Source organism: Parasteatoda tepidariorum, chromosome 7, assembly GCF_043381705.1.
Source record: "Parasteatoda tepidariorum isolate YZ-2023 chromosome 7, CAS_Ptep_4.0, whole genome shotgun sequence".
Classification (NCBI taxonomy): domain Eukaryota; kingdom Metazoa; phylum Arthropoda; class Arachnida; order Araneae; family Theridiidae; genus Parasteatoda; species Parasteatoda tepidariorum.
The window spans coordinates 15,777,379-15,788,743 of NC_092210.1; the positions used below are offsets into that span (position 1 = coordinate 15,777,379).

Below are 11,365 nucleotides of genomic sequence, written 5' to 3' on the forward strand. Positions count from 1 at the left end.
AGAACATCGAATAGTAAAGAAATAAAAAGTTTGAAATGCTTCTAATCTTTTATTCAGAACAAAATAGATCGAATAGTAGAGAAATAGAAAGTTTAAAATGCCCCTATTCTTTTTACTCAGAAACTATTAGGCCGATGTTATTATTTAAAATTACATTTCTTAAAATGGGGCAAAGATTTGTGTATTTTAAAATTAAAAATTCCGTTGGCCATTGTTAGATTTAAACAAGAATAAGTAATTGATAATTAAAAAAGCATATTTTTGCATGAAATTATTTTAATGCATATAATCAAAATACAGAGGGATCCTAAATTAGACTTACGATTCTGAATAATTATAACAATAAATAATGTTAAAGTGAGAAAAAAAATAATAATAAAATAAAATAAATTCTTAGATTTGAATAAATTCTTAGAATTCTGGAAAAATTCATGCAACAGGGCATTCATTTTTCATACGAAAAGTTCTTGTTTTTGAAAATATGATGCATATATTTTGTGATGCATATTATTTTGTGATGCTAAGTGAAAAATGTGATGTACATTTTTTCTCTTTGTTTAACAGTTTTACTAATTGCAAAGATATATGCTGAAAAAGATTTTGGAATCAAAAACAAGAACTTTAGAAGGAAAACTTCCAACCTGTTTCATGAATATGTTGCAAGATTTTTCTTTCTTTTCAATTGAACCGTTTTTCAAGTTTTAAATCTTTCAAAACCGCCACTCTAATTTAAGACACTCAGGTATTTTGCAGTATGTCCTTATTCGTAGTATCAAGAATATCATTACAGTCTTTGTGAATGGAATCGCGTAACCTCACCTCAAGGTTACGCAATTTTCCCACTCTTCACACTTTTCCCCTTCCGTTACCATAGTTTCGAAAAGTTTTGCTTTTTTTCCCTGCCAGTTTGTATCAACTTCCAACTCAAAATGTAGTGGCTTAGGGAAAAGGCAAGATTTGTCGTATCCATGACAGAGAGGGGAAAAGAATAAAAAATGAGGTAATCCTGTAACCTTTACATGCCTATTCCATTTACAAAGAGTAGTATATCACTAACATACTATAATTAAAAACATTTACCATCGCCATAAACTGGAGCTAACATCCGAGCGAAAGGCGTCCTGCTCTTTCCCCAGGTAGGATGGATACGATTGTTGCAGGAACCGTCAAAAGTGCGATATTTGTAAGTGGAATAACATTTAGGACTTAATTCTGGCTTACATTCCTTAGGCAAAAAGGAAAGATCTATGCTAAAAAAAAAAAAAAGTTTTTAATTTTCGAAGCAAATGACAAATAGAGTTTTTTTAATTTAAATAAAATAATGGGTATATTAACGAAATACTTTACAAATTCAAAGTTTTCGAATAAATGTTTTTTTTTAAAAAAAAGAAGGAAAAAAATTTGTTTTTTAAATAATTTGTTACGCAGAATAACATTCATTAAAACATTTAGGTAGAATAAACATTTAGGACTTAATTCCAGCTTACATTCCTTAAGCAAAAAAGGAAGATCTTTACTTAAAAAATAATAATAATAAAAGTGTATAATTTTTTAAATAAATTATAAATATAATTCTTATGTATAAATAAAGCAATGGATGTGTTAACAAAATACTTTACATATGTAAAGCTTTTGAAGAAATTTTTAGTTAAAAAAAGGAAAGTAAAAAAAAAAATTTTTTTTTAAATAGAATTAAGTAGAATATCATTGCTTAAAATATTTAAATAGAAATGTAAATAGAGTAACATTTAAGATTTAATTCCGATTTACATTTCTTAAGAGGAAAGGAATTATCTATGCTAAAATAAATAATAGTGCATTTTTCTTAAATTTAAATAAAGCAATGGGAACAATGACGAAATACTTTACTAATGTAACGCTTTTGGAGACATTTTTTTCTAAAAAAAGGGAAAATGTTTTCGCTTTTTTTTATATAATTTATTAAGTAGAATATCATTCATTAAAACGTTCAGGTAGAAATGTGAATAGAATAACATTAAGGACTTAATTCCGGTTTACATTCCTTTGGCAAGAAAGGAAGATATGTGCTAAAAATAAAATAATAAGGATAAAAGTGTTTAATTTTGGAAGAAAATGATATATATAATCTTCTTAGGTTTAAATAAAGCAATGGGAGTATTAACGAAATACTTTACAACTGTAAAGCCTTTAGAAAAAGTTTTTTTATTTTTTTTTTTTAAATAATTTATTACATAGAATTGATTAAAACATTTAGGTAGAAATGTGAATAGAATACCATTTAGGACTTAACCCTGATTTACATTCTTTAGACAAAAGGGAAATACCAATGTTTAAAAAAAATAGAAAAATAAATAGAATAACGTAAATAATGATACTAAATATAAAAATACTACTAAATACGAAAATTGCTATAATGTTATTATGGAAGAGTGTTTCAGGAAAATACTTTTTCAGATTTCACTACGAAATATGATCGAGGAATTTTTTTCGAGATAAAATATAAAACGAAACGTTAGATTAAAAGAAGAAGAAACATTCAATTTATTTTAGTTAATTGATCAAAGTTCATATTTAAATGTAATTTCAACTCTATAAAACATTATAAAAAATTTTATCTAAATATTAACTTGTCTAAAAATATACACAGCTTCAAATATACCAATTTTCCTTTCCTTAAACCTTAACTAGCATACAGATCCAAATTATCTTTCTCTTAACATTACCCATCATATAGATCCAACTGTGCCAATTTTTCTTACTATAACAATAACTGTCTCAAATATATACATGACAAATTATGCTAATTACCCTTTCCTTAAGTATATTAATATAAGTTAAGTATATCTAGCCGGGAAATATGCAGCTCAAATAAAATTAATAAAAATTTAATTGCTTGTTAAAGTGAAGCATTTTTCTCAAATTCAACAAAAAAAATGTGACAGCAATAATTAAAAGCATCAAAATTTTTAAAAAAATTTTTAAAACACAAAAGAAAGAAGGAAAAAAAAACTCATGCCTATAACCTAAAGCTTAAAGTACATATAACGTAAAAGTAAAAAGTAACCTAACCATTTCCCATAGTTTTTCATCATCTCTTCCACAAGAAATGCACACTCCATATAAGCTTGCTGTAAGGCTATATCTTCTGCACTAGGATTCGTGGGTCTGAATGGACAGCCAACGGATGGTGCCTGAACTAAAAAAATGAATGTGGATTAAAATACCTTTAAAGGTACTATACAATGTATTTTACTTATGTACTTTATCCTGCCCCTCTAGACCACTGGGGTTTTTTCTTTGTTCTGTTATCATCTTTTTTTTCTCTCTCGGCTACTGGGTTAGTTTTGTTTCTCACCTTCATTTTTTTCATTTTTCGTTGGCAAACTTAAGTTTTTTATTTTTTTTTTCAAATCACTTCCGCATCTTCTCATTCACGGCTGTTAAGTCTTGAAAACAGGGGCCTATTTTTGAAGTGCTTGAAACATGTCAACTCTAATTTCCTATTTGTACATTTTTGATGTTTTTAATCAGGTAACTTAATCATAACTCTTAGTTAAGAGCCGCGATGGCTCAGGAGATAAAGCGTTCGCCTTCTAATAAGGTGGACCGGGTTCGAATTCTAGCGATGGCTGGTCGATGCGAATTCCGCATCCGGTTTGCACCGACCACAGTGCTGGCGGGAAATATCCTCAGTGGTAGACGGATCATGGGTTAAAGTCCCCTTGCCGTCAGGCTAACCGTGGGAGGGTCTCGTGGTTTTCCTCTCCATGTAAATCAAGTGCGGGTTAGTTCCATCAAAAAGCCTTCCACGAAAGCAAATTTCTCCCTATGCTTGGTCCAGGAGTTCCCTTGTCTTCTGGATTAGGTTTAAAATTACAAGGCTACGGAGTTAAAGATTAGTAGTCCTAAACCAAAAGATTGGGTCCGCTGTTCAACGACGCGGGTATAAAATATGAAATAAAAACTCTTAGTTAAGAATACTTCCTAAAAAAGAAATCACAAAAGCTTACACATCGTTCCTCACAAAGTAATAATAAAGTGCAAGGGTATCAAAATTGTTATCAAAAACTAACTATTGTTTATCGAGGTCAATAAGAAAAACAAGGTGTGCTGTCATGACCGCCCTTGTTGTAAATTTTTATACTAGTTATCAAAGTATGCTCATTTGGAATCTAAAGTTATTTTTTGAGGGAGGGAAAACAAAAACGCTATCAAATTCTGCTGAATTTCTAGAGAGACGAGGGCGATGAAAAAAACATATGAAAATCGGTTTGGTTACCTGGAGAAACTTGAATTTTATTTTATTATTCTCTTTTATTTATTATTTCTCTTTTATTATTTCTCTTTTATTATTTCTCTTTTATTATTTTTCTTTTATTATTCTCTTCTCTGTCCCACTTTCCTCGGTAGTGATGTGTGGCATATCGATAGCCTTTTTACTTTTCCTTCATTTAAATATCAATTGTGATTCCTAATATGACTATCCTTTAACAAGGGTTTTTAAAATATTTATTGAAGCTGCAATTACGAAGCACCAGGTCTACAACTTTTATTAAGCGGCAAATTATTTAACTGAGAACTCAATATCAAACATCAAAATACTTTTAATCAAAATCAAAAATCAATCAGAATCAAAAATACTTTTTATTTTCGGAAAACTGTGGTGTTTTTGACATTCTGCGCTATTTTAATTATTAGCATGGAACCGTTCATAAAGAAAAGTTTCAAACTTATAGAAGTTATAAAATAATTTATTAGAAAGTTAGTTCGAATGACGACGTAGTCATCGAAAGACTGCCTTTATTTTTATTTTTTTACTTATTTATTTATTTTATTTCCCTACTTGGATCAGTCTGCGCAGGGACCGAGGGTGTGCGGTATTGGTCCTCGTTCAACTGTTCCACCGTAAAGTGCTCGACTTCGCGTGCAAGTCGTCGGGTTACCGAAGAGGAGGTTCCATCCCCTCTGCAGAGGATCAAAATTGTGATGGCGTGTCTTCGGATCATCCTCAGGGATGTTTCCCAGACCGTCGCCAATAGCCCATTATGCAGCTCTAGTGCAACGTAAATGAACTACAACAAAAAAATTTTTTAATTCCATTTTAAATATATATTTATATATATATATATATAAATTCCCCTTTAAATCTCACTATAAGTTCTTTTTCAATGTATTGTGCAACTTATGAATCTCAGATGTGTTTGAATATTATGAAATACAGATACATTGATAACATTGCAGGTTTTCAGATATCATTATTCATTACCTGGAAACGAATTATCATAGTTTGTCCATTGAAAATACTAAGTTATTGTACTATATACAATTTTTGATAATCTTTGTAAACGTCAAGTATACAGACTTGAGGAAGAAAGGTATTGGTTTTATTGTTGGGTATGTTTTTAAAAATTGATTAATCAAGTAATTATCTTCTATTAAATTTGAAAAAGTTATGCTGAATTGTTATAAACTTTTAAGTAAGTTCTTTTATATTTCTGTGTTACTTAAAGTTGACATNTTTCATATATATAGCTAGCAAGCTAAAAGTCGCCAACTTTTAGCTTTTGGCGATTAAAAACAAGCTAAAAGTCGCCAAAAATTTCTACCCACGCCAACTTTTTTTTTGCTTCATTTATATTTTAATTTTATATTTTTAAACCCATAAAAATTAAATGAAATGGTGTAATTTCCTTGCACCTGGCTAACCAAAAAGTACCAAAGAACACTTTGAAATTTTTAAATATGCCAATTTTTTTCTATTAGTTATTTGTAGTTTTTTTACATGTTATTTACACTGCAGTGTCAATTTAATCTATAAGTAATTTCTGAAATATGACATTTAGCTATAAAAACAATTTTAAAAAAATACTTACTACTATGGCCAATTTTTTTCCAACCTTTATCAACGTTATCATATTTATAATTGTTCGTGTTTTCTTTGAAGTTTGATCCCGATTTAAGAGGCCCGTTATTTGCGATTTCTGTTCCACCATCAGATGGAGAACCTAAAAAGTAAACATTTAAAAAAAATTCAATGAAAATCAATGAATGAAATTTAAAATTTGAACACTTTTAAAAATTCGTCTCATAAACTGATCTCTTATTACCATCAGTGGTTCATTTTCTTTCGACGCTAACAGAATTTAAATAGAAGAATTCCGCAAAAATATTCTCATAAATTCTGGGCATTTTTAGACAGGGGCTCAAGTGATAGAGTGCTCGACTCCCAATAAGGTAACCCATTGGCTGGTCGATACGAATTCCGCACCCGACTCGCACTGACCACAGTGCTGACATTAAATATCCTGAGTGGTTAATGGATCATGGGTAAGAGCAATACCTCCTAGAAAAGAGAAGGCCTCAACGCTGATCAATTTAGTAGTTCAACGTAACGAACATAAACTGCGCAGTAGTGGTTTATACGAAAGATGTCATTACGTTTGGACTACTAAAGGATCAAATTTCTTGTTTATGGTAACCCGTACTGAGACCTTCCTTCTTCTAGGAGGTGTTGGTTTGAGTCCTCTTGCCGTCAGGCTAACCGTGGGAGATTATCGTGGTTTTCTTCCCCATGTCACGCACATGCAAGTTTTTTTCCTCAAAAAGGCCTCTATGAAGGCAAATTTCTCCCAATACCGAATCCAGAAGTTTCCTTGTCTTCTGTAATGGACTCAAAATCACGAGGCTACGGAGCTGAACATCGGTAGTCGTAAACTCAATATTGGATTATCTGTTCCACGGCGGTTGTAAAATAAATGTAATACAGAGAATAAAGTTCTTCAACAAGTTCATTCTAATTTTAAACAGTATTTATTTAGATTGGAAAAGCAGTTCGAACTCGGTTATTGCGAGGACTAATCAAATCTGATCCCAGATTTAAAGAGGAAATTTATCATAAGCAACCGGTTTAATTTTAAAAAGCGAGCATGAACTCTGTTATAATGAAGATGACTTGGATTTCATGTATGGGAATTGCAAGAGAAATGTTCTTTGGTACCACCCTGGTTCGAACGTATGACCTTTGTCTTTGTAACCTGATGCTGTAACCATCATGAAAACCCACAAATCAAATTACGTAGCTCTATATAATAGCCGCATAAATTAACGATCAACTTTATTAACTTTGCGGAAGCTTATTACAATAACGGATACTGGGGTTTTGTCCAAAAAAGAAGAGATTGCATTATGTATTCATGAACTATTCTAAAAGTTTACGAAAAATTCCTAAAGTGTGAGTCAAATCCACTCTTCATTTAATCAACATACACTGTAAAAATCCCAGATCATATTACGGTTAATAGTGCTGGTACTCAGGGTACCGGTACTTATTACTGTAAAATCCGTTTTTGCTAAAACATATTACGGTACAAAAAATATGATATACCATAATTTTTACAGTAATAATTGCTGTAAAATTGCTGAATAATTCTAATTAAATAAATATTACCCTAAAAAATTACAGTATAATATTTTACGGTAAAAATGGATTTTTTCCGTAAAATGGACATTTACGGAAGATTAACCCAAAATACTACTACTTCATATAGTAATTTAATCCCGAAAATTTTTTCAGTGAAAGGTAATTAAATGAAGAAACGCTCTAAGAAATGTTTGTAAAAATTCAGAGAGTTGGCCATTAATTTATACTGCCATCTCTTTTTTTGACAAAAAAAAAGCTCAGAACACGTAATTGTAATAAGCTTCTGCTAAAGTGTTATTTTGTTGTTTCTATTGCCTACTTGGCAAGCCTGCTTGGGAAACCAAGCAAATTTAACGCAGAGCGTGTGTTTTTTGTTTCTCAGTGTTTCTCAGCGGGATGCTAACTGCAGCCAGGAAAACGATTTCAGCCACACACACGTCGCAGCTCGTTTTAAAGGGCGGACCCATTCATACTCCATTCATTCATCCATAAATAGTAATTTTGACCTAAACCAGTGAATGATCAATCTCCGACTCAGTACCTCCAGAGATATTGATTCGTTATGGGAACTTGGAGGACTTTGAGACCCCGACAGACTTAACGTGCACCAGTTACCATTTGATGCACTTCGATCTTTGGCCAGCGGGATTCAAACTCCCGTTCACACGAACACGAGTCCAACATCTTACCAACCAGGCTACCACAGCCCGCTTCCGCAGCATTAGAGGAGTTCATCTTTAATTTATATAGCTATTATATAAACTCCCTAATTCAATTTGGGGGTGTGCACTTGGAACACACACTAGTAAACAGAAAATGATGGTTCATTCGGTCAAAGAAGAATGTGACATTTTTTTAAAGAATGAAACTTTTTATGACGCTTTAATAAAATGTTCACTCTCTGAATTAAGACACGAAGTTTAAATGCCCACTCATTCCTTCCTTCATAGAATATAAAAATTTACCCCTTTTTAAGTTCATTTATCTAACCCATTTTTATTCATTGTAACTTAAATGTCCGATATTTAAAACCGACTGGAGTCAAATGAGTAAATTGCCTCGGTTTCCACTCTCTCATTATAAGTAAAATTAGGGCAGTTCTCAAATATATTTCAGTGGGATATATATATCCCACTCAAATATATTTTAGTGGGATATTATATTCCATTATAGTGGGTGTATAATACAGATATAAACCCTTAACTCTGACAACAATTAAGTTTATATTTAAATTCACAGTAAAAATCTTGGAGTAAATTTATAATACTGTTTAAGTACCATTTATTATTGAAAAATTTTTCTATAAATACCTTAAAAATATTTTTTTTTCAAACCGAAAAGGAAAATTTTAGAACTAAATGATGTTAACTGAGCCAATCTAACGCGAAAAAATTGTTTAAAATAGTATTTACTAAAGAAAGTAACAGACTTAAATACGACGGTAACTTGATATTATCCTTAAAAAATTGTAGCAGCTATATTTTACTGAGTGAAATATTTTTAGAAAAACCAATTCGGTATTTGTTGCATGATCAAAGATGTAAACGAGATATTATTTTATAAAAAAAATAGAATAAAATAAAGAATTTTAAACTTATTTATAAGCCCTCAAAATATTCGTGTACGTATTTTATTTTATTACCGTCTTGGAACAGCGGACCCAATTTGGGGTTTACGACTACTAATGTTCAACACCATAGCCTTCTAATTTTGAACCCAATCCAGAAGACAAGGGAACTCCTGGATCAGGTATTGGGAAAAATTTGCCTTCGTTGAGGACTTTTTGATGGAACTAACCCGCATTAGCATTACATGAAGAGGAAAACCAAGAAAACCTCCCACGGTTAGCCTGATTGAAAGAGGACTCTAACCCATACCACTGAGGATACTTTACGTCCGCACTGTGGTCGGTGCGAGCTTGGTGCAGAATTCGACTCGACCAGACATTGATGGGATTCGAACCCGGTTGAACCTAGCGGTATGGGTTACCTAGCGTGGTGGCTCAGGGGATAGAGCGCTAGGAGACTAGCGCTCTATCCCCTGAGCCACCACGGCACTCTCTTTAAAGTATTTTATTTTATAACCGTCGTTAAACAGCCTACTCAATTTTTTGAGTTTACGACTACTAATGTTCAACTCCGCCGTCTTGTAATTTTGAACCCAATCCAGAAGACAAAGGAACTTCTTGATCAAGTATTGGGAGAAATTTTCTTTCGTGGAGGCCTTTTTGATGGAACTAACCGGCATTTACGTTACATGGAGAGAAAAACCACGAAACTCTCCTACTGTTTGGTTGACGGCAAGGGGACTCATTATTTGTCTGCTAATGAGGATATTTTACGTTAGCACGGTGGTCAGTGCAAGCCGGATGCAGAATTCGTATCGATCAGCCATCGCTAATATTCGAACCTGTTCACGTCATTGGAAGGCGAACGCTCTATCCCCTAAACCAGTGTTCCCCAACCCCCGGTGCCGGTCCGTGGATCAAATGGTACCGGGCCGCCCAAATAATTGAAATTGAATTTAAATTCCTGGGTTTATACCCCAAATTAAAAATATCTGTGTTCCATTAAAATTTTATTAATTTAAAAAAAGTGGCCCCCGAAGGTAGTGACATAAATTTCTTAATATTTGTAATGTATCATTGTCTCCGATTACCCCCAGATGGAACCGTCTCATTGTGAAGAAACGAGCTCAGGGTTAACATTGATTTAACGTTCTAGTAAGTTAAAATGTTAAATCACTTTATACTTATTTTTTGGTATATCAGTATTTTATTTTGAAGGCATGTTTAAATACAATTAAATTGATTTAATAATACAAAATAATCTAAAATATAAACAATCAACGTCCCCCCCCCCATCGGGACGCAGTTAAATTATCAAACGATGACAGGTCCGCGGTGATAAAAAGGTTGGGGAACACTGCCCTAAGCCATTACGAATCCTTTTAAATATAAAGTAAATTTATAAAATATTTATCTGACTAATATTCCAATATCCTCCAATCCATGTAAATAAATTTCATACAACGCCGATAGTTTTTCGATAAATTTACCTTTTAAGATTACGCATAAGTAGGGAATATTTAAGGCATGTAACATATATGTTAATAGAATTCAAAGCTAGCTGTTGTTATCATTATTGTTCCCAAATTTGCTCTTTACTTATATAATAAGAGTCATCGTTATAACAAGTGAGACGAAAATAACATAAACAGACGAAGCAATTACAACTATTTAAACTAGAAATTTCCACAGCATTTTCTTATATAATAGAGTTATAAATCTTATGTCCTTCACGAACGTAAACCCGACGCTTAATTTATTTATTTTTTTTAACAAAACATGGGGATGCGCATGTATTGCGTTAATATAATTCTCAAACAAGGTTATATGAAATACTTCTGATGGTATTAAAGAAAAAAAAATATGAACATGGATTTTTTAATAGCGCGTTATATAACTACCTGTTTTAAGTCCATTCCAACTCTTGTTCCAATTATAATCGTCTTTTTTGCCGCCATATTTTTCTTTTTTATCTTGCCAAGTATCATCTAGAACCTTTTTGTTGAATTTGAAAGGTGAACCTAAAAATATACTTCAAATGTACCTTTCTTTTCTCTTTTTTCTTTTTTTTTTTGGAAGAAAAAGCAAGTTATAGATCAACATGAAAAAATTTTCCAAACGCTATATTTTCGGAAGAGTATCAAATTCAATCGAATAAAAGCACTAAATTGCACAATACATGTCACAAATTAAAGTAGGCATTTAATTTCCGAATTTATTTTGTCTTTAAAAAAAGAAAAGAAAGAAAAGAGTGTTCTACCAAATAGATAAATTGTAAGTATTAACCTTTGACTTCACTCTCTACTCGTCTGCAACAGGTTTAACCTTTTAATTAATTCCTTTCTTCTTTTCTTGACTCACTCTCGATATCGAAAATCATCCTTTATATATATATT

At 31.8% G+C, this 11,365-nt stretch overlaps 1 protein-coding gene across 1 annotated transcript in view; it reads right to left on the bottom strand.

Moving 5' to 3' along the window:
• The window catches only part of LOC107444912 (salivary peroxidase/catechol oxidase), a gene marked incomplete in the record, with an annotated part of 65,228 nt that overhangs the window by 27,508 nt on the left and 26,355 nt on the right, over nt 1-11,365 (bottom strand). The window contains 4 exon segments of the mRNA XM_071183107.1: nt 1,081-1,250; nt 3,052-3,178; nt 5,856-5,987; nt 10,871-10,990. Of these exon segments, the coding sequence (XP_071039208.1) occupies nt 1,081-1,250; nt 3,052-3,178; nt 5,856-5,987; nt 10,871-10,990 (549 nt within the window).